Genomic DNA, 19,410 nt, shown 5'->3' on the forward strand with positions numbered 1-19,410 from the left:
ACTTAAGAAATCAGATACTAACCAATTAATATACCAACAAGAATACCATCAACTAAGAAACAATTATGACACTTATAAATCTATATTTACAGATGGATCCAAGGATGGTGGCGCAGTTGCTAGTGCCACTGTCATTGGATCCAGAACAATCTCTTCACGTTTACCTGATAACAGTTCAATATTCACTGCAGAAGCAAACGCCATTTTTACAGCACTTAAATATATCGGTAATCAATCTAAACATAACCAATTCATACTGTTTTCAGATTCTCTTTCATGCCTTCAGGCAATTAAAAATATGTCTTCAAAACATCCACTTTTAATCCAAATTCTTGAGTTATTTAATGATCTTGCTACTGGCCAATACGACATCGTCTTTTGTTGGTTACCAAGCCATGTTGGTATCAAAGGTAACACAATGGCCGATGCTGCTGCTAAAGCAGCGCTCAACAAATCTGTGACACCACTTCTGATCCCATACACTGATTTTAAACCCATGATTCGATCCTACATCCGAGATCTTATGCAACAGAAGTGGGACGCCCAAGTAGGTATCAATAAATTACATGACATTAAACCAAATATCGGATATACCTACTTGGGCTGTCAGTCCAGATTTGAAGAGGTCATTATGCGACGATGTCGTATTGGCCACAGCAGATATACTCATGAATATTTACTTAAAGGTGAGGATCCTCCGTTTTGTATCCCTTGTGATGAGAGAATCACAGTCAAGCATGTCCTGCTTGACTGTGTTGATTTTTCAATCACAAGGGATAAATATTTCAATGTAAAAACAATTAAGGACCTTTTTAATGATGTTAATTCTCGTTTAATATTATGTTTTTTAAAGGAAATAGAACTTGTTCATAAATTTTGATGTGTTCAATGTATTGTTTTAAAAATTGGTAGTGCGAAATTCATAACTTAGATTGTTAGTGGCTGTACCCTTGAGGGGGGTTGAAGTAGCGTAAAATTATTGTCCCCCTAAGAGGGTATGTAAGTCCCAAATCATTCGAAGTATTTTTCTGCACACTAGGCTTTTAAACGTAGTATCTTCGTTATTTTAATCTAAGGCTTAACTGGTACACTGTCGCCAGTAACTGAAGGGATGATATAAATCCTGCCGGGGTCCATGCAGGAAGCAAAAGTACTGTAAGTCCCCATGGTCCCCAGTATGGTGATCTCCCTTCAGTTGCTGACGATTTCTAGCCCATTTTTAAATTGTGATGTTCATTAATGCTTACTGCCTTTTACTATTCTCAACTAGTTTTAAATCACGTCTGTGATATTCTAGTTATTCTACTGTCCTTAGTTGACAGCTTTTTATTCAGTTTAAATATACGTATCATAAATGTAATTTCTCGTCACGATATGGCTGAAATATTGCCCATGTGACGTTAAATAATAACTCACTCACTCACTCACTCACTACCACTCTATTGTGTACTACCACTCTATTGTGTACTACCACTCTATTGTATACTACCACTCTATTGTATACTACCACTCTATTGTGTACTACCACTCTATTGTGTACTGCCACTCTGTTGTGTACTACCACTCTATTGTGTACTACCACTCTATTGTATACTACCACTCTATTGTATACTACCACTCTATTGTGTACTACCACTCTATTGTGTACTGCCACTCTGTTGTGTACTACCACTCTATTGTATACTACCACTCTATTGTGTACTACCACTCTATTGTATACTACCACTCTATTGTGTACTACCACTCTATTGTGTACTACCACTCTATTGTATACTACCACTCTATTGTGTACTACCACTCTATTGTTTACTACCACTCTATTGTGTACTACCACTCTATTGTGTACTACCACTCTATTGTGTACTACCACTCTATTGTGTACTACCACTCTATTGTGTACTACCACTCTATTGTGTACTACCACTCTATTGTATACTACCACTCTATTGTATACTCCAACTCTATTGTGTACTACCACTCTATTGTGTACTACCACTCTATTGTGTACTACCACTATATTGTGTACTACCACTCTATTGTGTACTACCACTCTATTGTGTACTACCACTCTACTGTGTACTACCACTCTATTGTGGACTACCACTCTATTGTGTACTACCACTCTATTGTGTACTACCACTCTATTGTGTACTACCACTCTATTGTGTACTACCACTCTACTGTGTACTACCACTCTACTGTGTACTACCACTCTATTGTATACTACCACTCTATTGTATAGTACCACTCTATTGTATACTACCACTCTATTGTGTACTACCACTCTATTGTGTACTATCACTCTATTGTGTACTACCACTCTATTGTGTACTACCACTCTATTGTGTACTACCACTCTATTGTGTACTACCACTCTATTGTATACTACCACTCTATAGTGTACTACCACTCTATTGTGTACTACCACTCTATTGTATACTACCACTCTATTGTGTACTACCACTCTATTGTATGCTACCACTCTATTGTGTACTACCACTCTATTGTATACTACCACTCTATTGTGTACTACCACTCTATTGTATACTACCACTCTATTGTGTACTACCACTCTATTGTGTACTACCACTCTATTGTGTACTACCACTCTATTGTATACTACCACTCTATTGTGTACTACCACTCTATTGTGTACTACCACTCTATTGTGTACTACCACTCTATTGTGTACTACCACTCTATTGTATACTACCACTCTATTGTGTACTACCACTCTATTGTATACTACCACTCTATTGTGTACTACCACTCTATTGTGTACTACCACTCTATTGTGTACTACCACTCTATTGTATACTACCACTCTATTGTGTACTACCACTCTATTGTGTACTACCACTCTATTGTGTACTACCACTCTATTGTATACTACCACTCTATTGTATACTACCACTCTATTGTGTACTACCACTCTATTGTGTACTACCACTCTATTGTGTACTACCACTCTATTGTGTACTACCACTCTACTGTGTACTACCACTCTACTGTGTACTACAACTCTATTGTGTACTACCACTCTATTGTGTACTACCACTCTATTGTATACTACCACTCTATTGTGTACTACCACTCTATTGTGTACTACCACTCTATTGTGTACTACCACTCTATTGTGTACTACCACTCTACTGTATACTACCACTCTACTGTGTACTACCACTCTACTGTGTACTACCACTCTATTGTGTACTACCACTCTATTGTGAACTACCACTCTATTGTGTACTACCACTCTATTGTGTACTACCACTCTATTGTGTACTACCACTCTACTGTATACTACCACTCTATTGTGTACTACCACTCTATTGTGTACTACCACTCTATTGTGTACTACCACTCTACTGTATACTACCACTCTATTGTGTACTACCACTCTATTGTGTACTACCACTCTATTGTGTACTACCACTCTATTGTGTACTACCACTCTATTGTGTACTACCACTCTATTGTGTACTACCACTCTATTGTGTACTACCACTCTATTGTGTACTACCACTCTATTGTGTACTACCACTCTATTGTATACTACCACTCTGTTGTGTACTACCACTCTGTTGTGTACTACCACTCTATTGTATACTACCACTCTATTGTATACTACCACTCTATTGTATACTACCACTCTATTGTATACTACCACTCTATTGTGTACTACCACTCTATTGTGTACTACCACTCTATTGTATACTACCACTCTATTGTATACTACCACTCTATTGTGTACTACCACTCTATTGTATACTACCACTCTATTGTGTACTACCACTCTATTGTATACTACCACTCTATTGTATACTACCACTCTATTGTGTACTACCACTCTATTGTATACTACCACTCTATTGTGTACTACCACTCTGTTGTGTACTACCACTCTATTGTATACTACCACTCTATTGTATACTACCACTCTATTGTATACTACCACTCTATTGTGTACTACCACTCTATTGTATACTACCACTCTATTGTATACTACCACTCTATTGTGTACTATCACTCTATTGTATACTACCACTCTATTGTGTACTACCACTCTATTTTGTACTACCACTCTATTGTGTACTACCACTCTATTGTGTACTACCACTCTATTGTGTACTACCACTCTATTGTGTACTACCACTCTATTGTATACTACCACTCTATTGTGTACTACCACTCTATTGTGTACTACCACTCTGTTGTGTACTACCACTCTATTGTGTACTACCACTCTATTGTGTACTACCACTCTATTGTGTACTACCACTCTATTGTATACTACCACTCTATTGTGTACTACCACTCTATTGTATACTACCACTCTATTGTGTACTACCACTCTATTGTGTACTACCACTCTATTGTGTACTACCACTCTATTGTGTACTACCACTCTGTTGTGTACTACCACTCTATTGTATACTACCACTCTATTGTGTACTACCACTCTATTGTGTACTACCACTCTATTGTATACTACCACTCTGTTGTGTACTACCACTCTATTGTATACTACCACTCTATTGTGTACTACCACTCTATTGTGTACTACCACTCTATTGTGTACTACCACTCTATAGTATACTACCACTCTATTGTGTACTACCACTCTATTGTGTACTACCCCTCTATTGTGTACTACCACTCTATTGTGTACTACCACTCTATTGTGTACTACCACTCTATAGTATACTACCACTCTATTGTGTACTACCACTCTATTGTGTACTACCACTCTATTGCTTACCTCCCTTGTAATTGCTGTGCAGTAAATTGTATGGATTTGTAAACTTAGTTAATTTTGTTATACATTTGTTGATTGTATACCACTTGTTGGTTTCACACTAAGTTCTTTTACTTACAGATTTCAGGATTAACATATTGTTTCAATTTGGGAATCAACACGTAACACCAGCCATTCTAGTTACGTTACTGAGAGCTATATGAAACAGATGCCAAAAAATGTGTGAAAAGAAGTTGTCGCGAGATTGAATGTTGTAACCTAATCAAACAAGTTTTGAGAAAAAAACATATGCAAGTAGGCCTGCGATGCCACATGGTGTCTTACTACAACTACATGAAACCTTTCAGCTGATGTGTTCAGGTGAACATTTGATCACTGAGACAAGAGGATGATCTTTTGTTCTTCACGGAAACAGACCCCTTTAAAATAATCAGACTTCCTGCAATCCCCTCGAAGTCCAGACGGCTTCTATATCGTACAATTCGACCTTTCGAGTTCATTTCAGGAATTACAAAAAGCAAAGTTTTGTTTGAAACTGGTTGCAGGAAATGGTGCAGTGAGCAGAAGGGATGAGTTTGGAGAGATCACTGTGTGCCTCGGCAACATACTGTCAAACACCAGCAGAAGATGTTGCAAGGTGCTATGTCCACACCTACAGTCTACAATGGCAGATGAATGTCATCTACAGTCTACAATGGCACACGAATGGCACATTCAGTCTAAGAATGGCACCTGCAGTCTATGAATAGCACCTTCAGTCAACGAAAGGCAACAAAGTCAAGACTGGCACTTTATCATTAGCTCTTTAACCTCATGACGTCCTCGTAGTCACCATGCTTAATGTAACCATAGCTCTCACAATAACATCAATAATGTGTGGGTGGTGTCGGGTAAGTTTAACGCAGTGTCTTCCCTCCCACCTCGTGTCTGTGTGGAGCTAGAGTCTGCACCAGAACGTGACAACAGTGCCAGCGTAGTTGGCGTCATGGAGGTGGTGTCTGCACCAGAACGTGACAACAGTGTCAGTATAGTTGCGTCATGGGGTTTACCAAATTTACGATGCAAGACAAAGAATAAGGAAGTCAAGTGATAAACGCACTATTTATTTACAGACATTCTCTCAACTGGGGGCCTATATACAGCATACAGAAATCACAACTCATACATGATCTGTGTAATAACTTCATATATGCAGATGTTGAAAATACCAAAATCAACAATTAACTATTCAGAGTAATATCATTATTACAAATTCATCTGTGTTGATTCACAAAACTTTGACGTGAAAACACTGACATAACATGCATGTTATGTTATCGTGGAAAAGATTGCATAAATATTTCATCACTGGTCCAAATGGACTGGAAAGTCTGGAGGCATCAGACATGTTGTCAAGTTTGCTTGTAATGGCGGAGTCTGTCTGAAGCACTGCCAGCACAACTCTGGCGATTACTTCGGACATGTCATGTGACTATAGCGAGTGGAGGACACATTCACACAGTGAACCAACATTCACGTTCACAAAAGCAGGATGAAGATCTCCAATAAAAACAACTTCAAAATGAATTCATTCACTTTCTGGATATCCTACAATTTAGAAATCACTTTCCCAAGCACCTATACACTGAATTTATTTTTACAACTGAACAGGAAGTCCTCAACAAAAAACAATTACTGTCATACTCTGCTATTCAGTGTATTCCAAATAACCAAAATTATACCCAGATATTACGTGATATGAATTCTAATTATTCTAAAATGTTCCTCCTAAATCATTTGTCAAATAGGACCCTCTGATCAACATCGAACTCAACAAAACACTGATGGAGATTTCCAACCTACATTCATTTTCATATATTATTTTTCCTAAGTTGTTGGTGTCGACTAGAACCAGCCATATTTCTTGGTCTTCCTCTCCTCGTCCTTGTATTCCTCCTCTGTCTCGAGGTACTCGTCCCGGTCATACCCCTCGGTGATGTCCGCCTCCTCCCTGCGGGCGATCACGGACTGCGGCTGTTGGGGGAGGTTCCGCATCGCCGCCTCCAGTGACAGCACGTTCAGCTTGTCTCCCTTCTCACTGAGGAGTCCGAAACCCTTCAACAATTTCACCGCCTCTGAGGAGTCAAACTCAATCTTCACACCAGTCTTTTTCCTGATGAAATCCTCTGCCATTTTCTCAACCTGAATGTCTGTTATTCCACCTGAAAAACAAGATCAAGTTGTTACCATAGTAACTCTTGCTGTTACTTAACATTATGAGACTATTTCAACAATTCAACAAAAGCTGAAAATACTTGTATTAAAACACTTTGTAATAATGAAAGTGCAGTTACAAAACTTGAAACTTTTCACTAAAATAGTTTTATCAGGAGGATAATACTGTGCAAACATCTAGTTATCAGGATTATGTGGAAAGGCTTAATAGGAGGAAATTAGCAAAATCTAAATATTTTTTACAATTGTATACTTATCCTGCATTCCTCTTTAATACATTTACTACTGTTTTCGGACAAAAAGACGAGTGTGAGATCCAGCTGCTAAAGAAAAGCTGTTCCAACCAGTAGAGGCAGCACCTGCACAGTCGGCACGTGACCCAGAAGCAATGACGTCACAGAAGAGCACATTACTGCTTCGTAACCGCCACGAAAGGACGTACTGTTGTATCCTTTGTGGAAATAAAGCCTATTGTTTTGCTACGTGCTGCCAGATACTGGTTGGAACAACTTTTCTTTAGCGGCTGGATCTCACACAGTCCGTCTTTCTGTCAGAGAACAACAGTAAATGCATTAAGGAGTAATGCTGGATAAGTTTAAATAAATACTGTACTGTACTCATATACCGAGTTCTGCAGGATTATGCTGACTGCTTGGCTTGGCTTTCACAGATGGTGGTCGAGTCGTCAGCAGGAAGCTGTATGTCAGCAAGGCTTCCTTGAAGCTTTCATCTTCTGCCCGATCCACCAGCAATGTCAACAAGCCCCTGTTGTTGGCGATATTCTTGAAGTACAGCATCCGTGACACGTCCACGAGGTAGCTGTTCCGTCTGTTCTTGTACACTGTCCACGCCCTGATTCCCACCACTCCAGTAATGGCTGTCACTATCAAGGTCCAGTCAATTTTCATTTCCGCTAAAACAGTCACAACTTTGGCCACAACACCCACAGACGCTAGGAAAACAGACGACGACAACAAACCCTTGTCAAAAGTACTCATCTTGATTGTGCCATCTGGTAGAAGCATCTCTAATGAATTGATGGGCACTTCTTTAAAAGCTTTAAGCATGAGTTTCGAGTCCTTCTTCAGCCTGATGGCCAGCACGACCCGCTTGTAGTACTCTATAGGCTGGGGTATCGGCTTCCTGGTCGCTCTGCTCACCAGGCGCTCCCAGATGGAGGGACCGTGCACTGGCCTCTCACGGCCTAGAGCCCAGAACCGCAAAATATCGTACTTGTTGGGATCCACACTCACCTGTAACCAATCAACAGAATCGATTATTATTTGAAAACAGGTGATGACACAACCCACGTTCTGGTGCAATTCAGAACTAGAGTTTAACTTCTCATACCCCACTTTGGGTTCATTGCCATTGGAAACATTCAGTTCAGTGAAGAAAAACGTCATGCTGTTCAGTATTTTTCAATATCCCAAATCCACAAAAGGCTCCAGTTCACCACTACTCTGATCTGTACAGCTCTGCTCAGAAATGAGCAGTACCATTATTTTCAGCCAAGTCCAACTTGTCGTCGTGAAAACATAAACTAACTTAAATAAAAATCCCAAATCCTCAAAAGGCTCCAATTCCCCACCAGACTGATCTGTAGAGCAACTTTCAACAAGAAATAGTCAATGGTTTAGGAGTTTTGCTCCATAAACAGAAAAAACAGAAAGATGGACAGACATGCATGCAGACTAACCTTCAGAAAATGCACTGATCACAACCGCCTTTTTTTAGAAAACCATACTTGTAGAAGGACGTCAACTATCTTCAGCTTTGAAATTATTTCTAGTGTGACGTCATTCCGACCCTACATCACTATAAGATTAGAATGACATGAACAATGTGGGTGAAGTTATTTGCACTAGTGCATACACAATATCAATGACCTTGTGTATGTCTAACCCTATGGGTAATAAACATACCTACAAACTGATACCTGTTTGGTGAAATACAGCCAGGTTCCCACTGTGACTCCCACTGACACACCTACCCAGAGACTCCTACTGACACCCCAACCCAGAGACTCCCACTGACACACCTACCCAGAGACTCCCACTGACACCCCAACCCAGAGACTCCCACTGACACACCTACCCAGAAACTCCCACTGACACCCCAACCCAGAGACTCCCACTGACACACCTACCCAGATACTCCCACTGACACACCTACCCAGAGACTCCCACTGACACACCTACCCAGAGATTCCCACTGACACACCTACCCAGAGACTCCCACTGACACCCCAACCCAGAGACTCCCACTGACACACCTACCCAGAGACTCCTACTGACACCCCAACCCAGAGACTCCCACTGACACACCTACCCAGAGACTCCCACTGACACCCCAACCCAGAGACTCCCACTGACACACCTACCCAGAGACTCCCACTGACACCCCAACCCAGAGACTCCCACTGACACACCTACCCAGAGACTCCCACTGACACACCTACCCAGAGACTCCCACTGACACACCTACCCAGAGACTCCCACTGACACACCTACCCAGAGACTCCCACTGACACCCCAACCCAGAGACTCCCACTGACACCTACCCAGAGACTCCCACTGACACACCTACCCAGAGACTCCCACTGACACACCTACCCAGAGACTCCCACTGACACACCTACCCAGAGACTCCCACTGACACACCTACCCAGAGACTCCCACGGACACACCTACCCAGAGACTCCCACGGACACACCTACCCAGAGACTCCCACTGACACACCTACCCAGAGACTCCCACTGACACCCCAACCCAGAGACTCCCACTGACACACCTACCCAGAGACTCCCACTGACACACCTACCCAGAGACTCCCACTGACACCCCAACCCAGAGACTCCCACTGACACACCTACCCAGAGACTCCCACTGACACACCTACCCAGAGACTCCCACTGACACCCCAACCCAGAGACTCCAACTGACACACCAACCCAGAGACTCCCACTGACACACCTACCCAGAGACTCCCACTGACACACCTACCCAGAGACTCCCACTGACACACCTACCCAGAGACACACCTACCCAGAGATCCCACTGACACACCTACCCAGAGACTCCCACTGACACACCTACCCAGGGACTCCCACTGACACCTACTCAGAGACTCCCACTGACACACCTACCCAGAGACTCCCACTGACAGACCTACCCAGAGACTCCCACTGACACACCTACCCAGAGACTCCCACTGACACCCCAACCCAGAGACTCCCACTGACACACCTACCCAGAGACTCCCACTGACAGACCTACCCAGAGACACACCTACCCAGAGATCCCACTGACACACCTACCCAGAGACTCCCACTGACACACCTACCCAGAGACTCCCACTGACACACCTACCCAGAGACTCCCACTGACAGACCTACCCAGAGACTCCCACTGACACACCTACCTAGAGACTCCCACTGACAGACCTACCCAGAGACTCCCACTGAGAGACCTACCCGTACTCCTTCTCTGGCCTCATGTTCCTCCAGGGCGCGGCTGACGGTGGCGCGGGGCAGCTCGTGGAAGTTGGCTTTTTCCATGATGTCCTCCATCTGCTGCAGCAGCCAGAACTCGTTGTCCAGCCGCTCCCGCCGCGTCCACTCGCGTGTCGCGATGGTATCCTTGTCAGGGTTCAAGGGGTCAAATATGCGCTGAAAATGTGTTCCAGATTTACAATCATCACATATAAACACCATATTGTTGCTCCTGTAGTTGTCATGGTTACTCATTTGTACTAAACATGAAGAAAAATCATGGATAACGCTGAGGGAAATAAACAATGATTTAAAAATAATCAACAGTTACAACCGTGTTACAATCAACAGTTAGATCTGTGTTACAATCAACAGTTATATCTGTGTCAAAATTACTGAAAAATATGTTTAGTTAAACTTCATCAATTTAAATAAGACCATTTTTGTATTTAACAAAAGTAACAATCTCCCGTGGAGGAACAGAAGTGCTCTGCCACAACAACCTGCTTGCTTCCAGTCCTCGATGTCTGTTTTTGTTTGTTTGTTGTTTAACACCGCACTCAGCAATATTCCACTTATATGACAGTGGTCTGTAAATAATCGACTCTGGACCAGACAATCCAGTGATTGATATCATGAGCATCGATCTACACACTTGGGATACAATGACATGCATCATCCAACTCAGCAAGCCTGACAACCCGATCCTGTGACTCATCCCGGTGTTGATATAGATGGCAAAGACTTGCCCGCAACAACGACCGCCAACAGACACTCATCAGGCACTAGGAAGACTGGGCAGCCACTACAGGAGTTGGCTCAGGACGTGCATGTTCTTTGCATGTCTGAACCAATAGCAACTCCTTTCAAGGAGAACGATAAGCGAAAGTCAATGAATATTCTCACGAAAATGACAGCTATCGAAATCAGTGATTGGAAGCAGGAGGATCAAGGGTCAGTCCTTGTGTACCCTCCTTGTGTACCCTCCTTGTGTACCCTCCTTGTGTACCCACCTTGAGCTCCTGGAGTATGCCATGGTACTTGTTGACGATGGCAGAATCAAGAGCCAGAGCGAAATCATCAAACTTCTTTTTCTCCTCATCAGTGAGAAAGTCTTCCTCCTGCATCAGATGCCGAATGACGGAGCGCCGGGTGATGGGGATGTAGCGCTCCCTGGGGATAGTTGCAACCGTCAGTAACCATGGCGATACTATAGCAACTTTTGCTAAATAGGCTTTAAACATTTCCTATACACAATTCAATGTACCATGAAGATTGTATGTCATCTGCCTATGTTGTTGTGCACCAACATGATCAGGCAAACATTCATAAACAGTTTGTATTGGAGATAAACATGGCTCTTGGGATGATCTCTTTTGTCTTGTAGTATGTTATACCTGTTGGTCTTAGACAGCTGGACCAGACAATCCAGTGATTGACTTCATGAGCATAGTTCTACGTAATTGGAACACAATGACATGCATCAACCAAGCCAATCACCTCTTATGACAAGCAAGGGTTGAAGACTAATTCTAACTTAGATCTCCATGGGTCTTTGAATTACTGAGAAGAGAGGCTGCTATCTGGGTTATGGTAATGCAATGAGATTCTTATGAAGTTGTCATAATTTACAAATTGAAAGTGGACCCATGCAAATATTCCACAAAACTTATGTAAATAAAAGTCATACAACTTATACTGGGTTGAAACAGAATACCACCTGTATTTATTTGCCCCGTGTTTGATAACTGAAGACAAATTTATGTTAAAACCAAGATTCATCTCCATCAAAACTGTCACAAATTCAACCTCTTCTTATCATCTCAACATCTATCAAAATAGTTAATGTAGCTAAATATATTAATAATGCACATGTTGAAAAAAACATAATATTCAATGTTTGGTGAGGTGAAATGGGGTTTAACATTGCATCCAGGACTACTGGACTTCCATAGCGATGTGTGTGTGTGTTATCCCCTACCTGTACATGACGTCTTGTTCCGGTAATGAGTGTTATCCCCTAGCTGTACATGACGTCTTGTTCCGGTAATGAGTGTTATCCCCTACCTGTACATGACGTCTTGTTCCAGTAATGAGTGTTATCCCCTACCTGTACATGACGTCTTGTTCCGGTAATGAGTGTTATCCCCTACCTGTACATGACGTCTTGTTCCGGTAATGAGTGTTATCCCCTACCTGTACATGACGTCTTGTTCCGGTAATGAGTGTTATCCCCTACCTGTACATGACGTCTTGTTCCGGTAATGAGTGTTATCCCCTACCTGTACAGGGCCTCTTGTTCTGGTAATGAGTGTTATCCCCTACCTGTACATGACGTCTTGTTCCGGTAATGAGTGTTATCCCCTACCTGTACAGGGCCTCTTGTTCTGGTAATGAGTGTTATCCCCTACCTGTACATGACGTCTTGTTCCGGTAATGAGTGTTATCCCCTACCTGTACAGGGCCTCTTGTTCTGGTAATGAGTGTTATCCCCTACCTGTACAGGGCCTCTTGTTCTGGTAATGAGTGTTATCCCCTACCTGTACATGACGTCTTGTTCCGGTAATGAGTGTTATCCCCTACCTGTACATGACGTCTTGTTCCGGTAATGAGTGTTATCCCCTACCTGTACATGACGTCTTGTTCCGGTAATGAGTGTTATCCCCTACCTGTACAGGGCCTCTTGTTCTGGTAATGAGTGTTATCCCCTACCTGTACATGACGTCTTGTTCCGGTAATGAGTGTTATCCCCTACCTGTACAGGGCCTCTTGTTCTGGTAATGAGTGTTATCCCCTACCTGTACATGACGTCTTGTTCCGGTAATGAGAGTTATCCCCTACCTGTACATGACGTCTTGTTCCGGTTATGAGTGTTATCCCCTACCTGTACATGACGTCTTGTTCTGGTAATGAGTGTTATCCCCTACCTGTACATGACGTCTTGTTCCGGTTATGAGTGTTATCCCCTACCTGTACAGGGCCTCTTGTTCTGGTAATGAGTGTTATCCCCTACCTGTACATGACGTCTTGTTCCGGTAATGAGTGTTATCCCCTACCTGTACAGGGCCTCTTGTTCTGGTAATGAGTGTTATCCCCTACCTGTACATGACGTCTTGTTCCGGTAATGAGTGTTATCCCCTACCTGTACATGACGTCTTGTTCTGGTAATGAGTGTTATCCCCTACCTGTACAGGGCCTCTTGTTCCGGTAATGAGTGTTATCCCCTACCTGTACAGGGCCTCTTGTTCTGGTAATGAGTGTTATCCCCTACCTGCACAGGGCCTCTTGTTCTGGTAATGAGTGTTATCCCCTACCTGTACAGGGCCTCTTGTTCTGGTAACGAGTGCTATCCCCTACCTGTACATGACGTCTTGTTCTGGTAACGAGTGTTATCCCCTACCTGTACATGACGTCTTGTTCTGGTAATGAGTGTTATCCCCTACCTGTACATGACGTCTTGTTCCGGTTATGAGTGTTATCCCCTACCTGTACATGACGTCTTGTTCCGGTAATGAGTGTTATCCCCTACCTGTACAGGGCCTCTTGTTCTGGTAATGAGTGTTATCCCCTACCTGTACAGGGCCTCTTGTTCTGGTAATGAGTGTTATCCCCTACCTGTACATGACGTCTTGTTCCGGTTATGAGTGTTATCCCCTACCTGTACATGACGTCTTGTTCCGGTAATGAGTGTTATCCCCTACCTGTACATGACGTCTTGTTCTGGTAATGAGTGCTATCCCCTACCTGTACAGGGCCTCTTGTTCTGGTAATGAGTGCTATCCCCTACCTGTACATGACGTCTTGTTCCGGTTATGAGTGTTATCCCCTACCTGTACAGGGCCTCTTGTTCTGGTAATGAGTGTTAACCCCTACCTGCACAGGGCCTCTTGTTCTGGTAATGAGTGTTATCCCCTACCTGTACAGGGCCTCTTGTTCTGGTAATGAGTGTTATCCCCTTCTTGTACAGGGCCTCTTGTTCTGGTAATGAGTGTTAACCCCTACCTGCACAGGGCCTCTTGTTCTGGTAATGAGTGTTATCCCCTACCTGTACAGGGCCTCTTGTTCTGGTAATGAGTGTTATCCCCTACCTGTACAGGGCCTCTTGTTCTGGTAATGAGTGTTATCCCCTACTTGTACAGGGCCTCTTGTTCTGGTAATGAGTGTTAACCCCTACCTGCACAGGGCCTCTTGTTCTGGTAATGAGTGTTATCCCCTACCTGTACAGGGCCTCTTGTTCCGGTAATGAGTGTTATCCCCTACCTGTACAGGGCCTCTTGTTCTGGTAATGAGTGTTAACCCCTACCTGTACATGACGTCTTGTTCCGGTAATGAGTGTTATCCCCTACCTGTACATGACGTCTTGTTCCGGTAATGAGTGTTATCCCCTACCTGTACAGGGCCTCTTGTTCTGGTAATGAGTGTTAACCCCTACCTGTACAGGGCCTCTTGTTCTGGTAATGAGTGTTATCCCCTACCTGTACAGGGCCTCTTGTTCTGGTAATGAGTGTTAACCCCTACCTGTACATGACGTCTTGTTCCGGTAATGAGTGTTATCCCCTACCTGTACAGGGCCTCTTGTTCTGGTAATGAGTGTTATCCCCTACCTGTACATGACGTCTTGTTCCGGTAATGAGTGTTATCCCCTACCTGTACATGACGTCTTGTTCCGGTAATGAGTGTTATCCCCTACCTGTACATGACGTCTTGTTCCGGTAATGAGTGTTATCCCCTACCTGTACATGACGTCTTGTTCTGGTAATGAGTGTTATCCCCTAGCTGTACATGACGTCTTGTTCTGGTAATGAGTGTTATCCCCTACCTGTACATGACGTCTTGTTCTGGTAATGAGTGTTATCCCCTAGCTGTACAGGGCCTCTTGTTCTGGTAATGAGTGTTATCCCCTACCTGTACATGACGTCTTGTTCTGGTAATGAGTGTTATCCCCTACCTGTACAGGGCCTCTTGTTCCGGGACTTCCAAGGTTGGTTGTACTGTAACTGCCTTGTCTGATGTGGCTGGGGAGGTTGCCAGGGAACGGACACTCTGGCCCCCATACTTGTGTCTGACCAGGAGCTGGACACGGCACACGAGCTGCTTGCCTCCTCTTGCAATATTCTGGAAGGTCATAAAACTGTATCATCAAAGACCTACCAAATATCTAGATATATCTGGGGGTCTGGGTGTGTATGTGTGCGTGTGTGCGTGCGTGCATGTGTGCCTGCGTGTGTGCGTGGGTGCATGCGTGCGTGTTTTGCTTGAGGAGGTGGTGGTGTGCATACTTATTCATAACACTATGTAGTATGGATCTCGCAATCTATTCAGGGTATGTAATTTTTTAAATATGCAGTAGGACACGGCTATAACAAACACAGAGAGAGCGAACAAACAAACACAGAGAGAGTGAACAAACGGATACAACCAACTGTCAAAAAATCCCCGATTTATCTCCTAAATATTATCACATTAAATTTACATACATAACGAACTTTCTACAGCGAACTAACAGATAGAGCAGCTGATATCTGATCACCGACAAAGCCCATCTACCACTATTAAGTGACGTGTATAGCGAACTGAGAAATCTCACTCAGTGTCAAGTGTCACTGACAATTGGCCGTATGCAATCAGCAGCGAATCAACACAATTGCGGCGAATCAACACAATCACTGGTGACGATTTGACCTTGTTCAACTTGCATCATGTTACTCTTACCTGTCCATGTAATTGGACTAATCTTATCTTGGACTACTGTTGTGGTTCTTATAATTCTACATATATGTAGTGAAAGCTGTAACTGAAATAACACAATATTGGAATATATTTTTCCGATAAAATAATAATTTCAGATACAATTTCTTCCAACCATTGCATCAAAATGTTTTGAAGATGTGGGAGGAAATGTGTATAAACATGTATATTGTGTATTGTTTTAGCCCAGATGGTGGACGTTTCCGAGTGAAAATGTATATAACAAACAATATATATATAACAAACTGATGTCTCCGGTCCCTTGTAGTTGGTTATATCCATGTTCTACTGTAGCTAAATTAGGTTTTAGAATTGTGCTTTGGGGAAGGAATTACAGACAGATAGAGTGAGTGAGTGAGTTTGTTTTAACGCCGCTTTTAGCAATATTCCAGCAATATCACGGCGGGGGACACCAAAAATGGGCTTCACACATTGTACCCATGTCGGGAATCGAACCCGGGTCTTCGGCGTGACGAGCGAACGCTTTAACCACTAGGCTACCCGACCGCCCCACAGACAGATAGAAGGCAATTTCAGAATCAAATGTTCATCATCGTGTTGTTGGATTTTTGTTAAAAAGTGAATTAGTCACATGACACCACCCTCGTCTTTTCTAAAGTTGTATTTGAGCAAGGTGCTTATATGTCTTATTTTTTAACATTTCCTAACAAGAATCAGTTTTGTTTATCATCTTGAGATAAATATTTCTCTCTTCTAATGAAAATGAGCAAACGTAAAATGAGATAAGATCCCACGCATGCTATAAAAGGGTGTTGGCGATAATTGGTGATCAGTGATAACTGGTCGCTGCCAGTTTACCTCCATAAACACAAACGATATGGAATTCTTAAAGGGCCAGTACACCAACCGTTCTCAAGCATTGTTTGCAAATAATAACCAATAACTCTCAAGCGTACTTATTCTGCAAGAGAAGTTTCTTCTCCAGCGACCACACCGCAGGTATAGGCTTATCACATGACTGACCTTTTCTCTTGTTTGTAAACAAACACACTTATTCTGAAATAAGAACAGACGGACCTAATGTAAGCCTTTCGGTTCACTTGACAAATTGTTTTGCATAATTATATAGATTTGCTACTATAACTGGGACAGTGAGGTACATGACAATAAAGTTTTACATGTCAACTTGACCTAATCGGGGGCTGTGAGGGCAGTGGAGCCAAACATTTAGGGCTGCAATGAATACACTGTGAGGCGAATACGATACAGAACATGAATATAGGGTAACGAATATGAACATTAATTCACGATTACAGTAAGAGGTCATCAGTTGAAGTATTATTTATTATATTCAGTGAAACAATAACAAAATAAAATATTTAACATGGTTTGACCATGTTGACATGAGTGAATCGTAACAGCCCTACCAAACAACCAATGTAAATAAAGGACAAAGACACGTTTTCGGATATTTTCTCAATGAAAGTTTCATGACATAGGTTTGACATAGGAATGAAACAGAAAAAAAACAAACATATGAAATATCTCGAATGGACTGTGTATAACGTGATGATGTGGCCACAAGGAACTCTGGGTAGGAGCAGCATTCAAAATATACGCCTGCCCGTAGTCTCATGGCAGGTAGATTTTGTCGGGTTTGTAGTTTCAAATTTGTAGGTATCCTAATGGCCTGCAGAAAATGTATGTGTCAAGGTATTTATCACGATAAGCTGCATTTTTTCAAATGAGGACCTGAAAAGTTTAGTCAGGGCCTGCAGCTTTTCTATTATAATCTTGCCTTTGATAAACACTGGCTTTTAATCCAATCAATTTGGCAATTAGTACTTTGTAACTCAATCGTGTGAAAATCACTCGTGCAAGAATTCATGCAGTATACCAGACACGTTCCGTCATATGTTGAGGGATATTGCACAAGCTAATTCTTTAGTAACTGTATCTTAAGTTTTTCAGAAATGATTATTGTTGCCTCGCTAATATAACGGGGGACTTGGGCACTTGCCGCCAACACAACAGCTTGAATTAAATGTTTTCTGAAGTAAATGTATTGTTTAATTATCAAAGTAGATACAAAATATGTGTTTGCTGAAATGTGGCTCCAATGTGAGTCACTGATGTGATTGTTGCATGCCATTATGGAACTTCTCTTTTATAGTACTTTATCGATATTGATGTCTAGGTTTTGACATTAATGCATCGCTTTAATATTCATTTCAAGGTTTAATCATATTTAACCATACAAATGCTAGCAGGGTAATATTTTCTGCTTATTTTGTGCTTTATCATCCTATTTTTCAAATAGTGATGCTGTTGTGTGCGGCTTTACTGGTACTAGTAGCATCAAATAGTGATGCTGTTGTGTGCGGCTTTACTGGTACTAGTAGCATCAAATAGTGATGCTGTTGTGTGCGGCTTTACTGGTACTAGTAGCATCAAATAGTGATGCTGTTGTGTGCGGCTTTACTGGTACTAGTAGCATCAAATAGTGATGCTGTTGTGTGCGGCTTTACTGGTACTAGTAGCATCAAATAGTGATGCTGTTGTGTGCGGCTTTACTGGTACTAGTAGCATCAAATAGTGATGCTGTTGTGTGCGGCTTTACTGGTACTAGTAGCATCAAATAAACATGGCGGATAGGTGTCAGCTATAATGCATGTGTACCAACACTTGAGGTTTCTCTTCAACTTGCCTCTTATAAAAACATGTCTGAAGCAGAATCTTTATGAGACTGTGTTTTGGAGTAGATCTATACTATACAATTTGTACTTATTTATATGTACCGATATATCAATCATGCTACAGTCAGTGCAATCAATTGTTGTCAAAATCTGTATCAAATTATCGCCCGATGCTGTCGTGTTTTATTTCTTTCATCATGCATTCTGCTATTCATCTGCTGGTTGCCAGTGTCACTTTCAATGTCAAAATATGGTCTGGCTAATACATTGCCAAGCAAAAAGCACATGCGTTTACGGGTCAGGTGTTCGTATCGTTTCAAAACGGCATTCCAAACGCAATAACACAAAATAGTTGTTACTTTTCCCGTTTCAAATCGTAGCATATATTGGCCCAAGACCCCGGCTTCTCTTCGAAGCAAGGAGGCTGCCATCTTTTGCAAGTGCTTCAGCGCATAATGCGGAAGCGGAAATAGAGACTGTCCTTCACCTTAAATATATTTTGCGGGAAAATTGACACAGTTATAATATATTGTGTTCAT

General features: G+C 42.2%; 1 protein-coding gene across 1 annotated transcript; it reads right to left on the reverse strand.

Annotated features, from left to right (window-relative positions):
- Window positions 1-5,848: 5,848 nt before the first annotated feature.
- LOC125384519 (transmembrane protein 143-like) lies at window positions 5,849-19,377 on the reverse strand. Its single transcript, XM_048404009.1, has 6 exons — window positions 19,231-19,377; window positions 15,415-15,581; window positions 11,480-11,639; window positions 10,449-10,643; window positions 7,599-8,226; window positions 5,849-6,960 (listed from the first exon to the last, which is right to left on the reverse strand). Exons 1-6 carry the CDS (start codon window positions 19,300-19,302, stop codon window positions 6,644-6,646), a joined length of 1,539 nt encoding a protein of 512 aa, XP_048259966.1. The 5' UTR covers window positions 19,303-19,377; the 3' UTR covers window positions 5,849-6,643.
- Between the last annotated feature and the right edge of the window lie 33 nt (window positions 19,378-19,410).

Source organism: Haliotis rufescens, unplaced genomic scaffold (genome assembly GCF_023055435.1).
Source record: "Haliotis rufescens isolate VD_foot unplaced genomic scaffold, xgHalRufe1.0.p SCAF_30, whole genome shotgun sequence".
In the NCBI taxonomy this organism is placed as follows: Eukaryota; Metazoa; Mollusca; class Gastropoda; order Lepetellida; family Haliotidae; genus Haliotis; species Haliotis rufescens.